Consider the following 1,236-nt stretch of genomic DNA (forward strand, 5'->3'; position numbering starts at 1 on the left):
AGTACTCAAAACAAATCTGGTAAATCAATGCCATAAGAGTGCTCGATTAGTTAAGAACCAGAGCCATGTATCAATATTTTAAAAGTTATCTTCCATTAAAAAACTAAAAAGTACATCACTCAGAGTTCCATGCTTACGCACTAATCATGTGTACAGTAATTATCTTAAATACTCCTACATATTTGTTTAAAAAAACTAAACGAGTGTTACTCAATGACTTTGAAATTGAGTATAATTCCATGCATGTCTTCATCTTCTTCCCACTCGTTTGCTTCACGAAAGTTCGGGAAAGTCATTGTCGGTAAAATCTCGATCTTCCCTTGTCGCTCCATTTCTTTCACCTTACCATTTCGAACATGTGGAAAGCGCATATAACGTTCAGCCGTACAAATTGTTATATAGCCGTTTTTACGAACTAATTGAGTAAGGGTTGGAAAAACATCATATCCTGGATGAGATTGTGAAATAAAAAAACAGCCAGATGAAATCAATAAATCATAATGTTTTTGCTTTATAACAGAATGATCATCAAAACTTCCCACTTGGTATAAATTTCGAAAGATATAAGTTTTCTCTGCAGATTCGAGAAACGTTTCGTTAGGCTCTGACCCATCAATATGACCATAACCTCGGAACGCAAAACTAGAAGCTATACGACCAGAACCACATCCATAGTCTAAAATGGAAATATTTTTGTTTCCTTGGTACCATTCTTGAGCCTTTTGGTAAATCAACAAAGCGTCTTGATATTCTGTTTTCGCATACATCTCATCATAATTTTGCGCATATTGACTGTACAAATCTTGTTGTTGGTGATATTCCTCGGATGTTTCAACGGCTTTATCTTGTCTTCTTGCTTTCTCTAAGAACCATTGAAGATTTTGAACATAGTCGCTGTCAGGTTCTTGAAAACAGATCGGCGTGCATTTGTAGAATCGCCGAACGTTTATGATTGACTTGTGATATTGCTTGCTTGAGATAGCGTTCTTTAATGCTTTTGATAAAAACATGATGCGTAACTGAGAGAGTGCTTTCTCTTACTGCTGCTGTTGTTTTCGTTTACCAAAATTTATAGATAATCTTATATCTCCAAGGTGCTTCAAGTAACTATTGTTTATCCAAGGTGCTTCAAGTAACCATTGTTTATTTAGTCACGTTGGTTTGTTAAAGCCTTTTATAAGAATGCCAATTTTAAATATTTTGTCCCATCCTGTAATATCCATAGCCATACCTCAA

At 35.1% G+C, this 1,236-nt stretch overlaps 1 protein-coding gene across 1 annotated transcript; it reads right to left on the reverse strand.

Annotated features, from left to right (window-relative positions):
• Positions 1-206: 206 nt before the first annotated feature.
• Positions 207-1,010, reverse strand: LOC136809719 (uncharacterized). Its single transcript, XM_067066257.1, has one exon. The coding sequence runs from the start codon at positions 1,008-1,010 to the stop codon at positions 207-209; it is 804 nt and encodes a 267-aa protein (XP_066922358.1).
• Between the last annotated feature and the right edge of the window lie 226 nt (positions 1,011-1,236).

The sequence above is a fragment of the Clytia hemisphaerica genome, unplaced genomic scaffold, assembly GCF_902728285.1.
Source record: "Clytia hemisphaerica strain Z4C2 unplaced genomic scaffold, Clytia hemisphaerica genome assembly, whole genome shotgun sequence".
NCBI lineage: Eukaryota > Metazoa > Cnidaria > Hydrozoa > Leptothecata > Clytiidae > Clytia > Clytia hemisphaerica.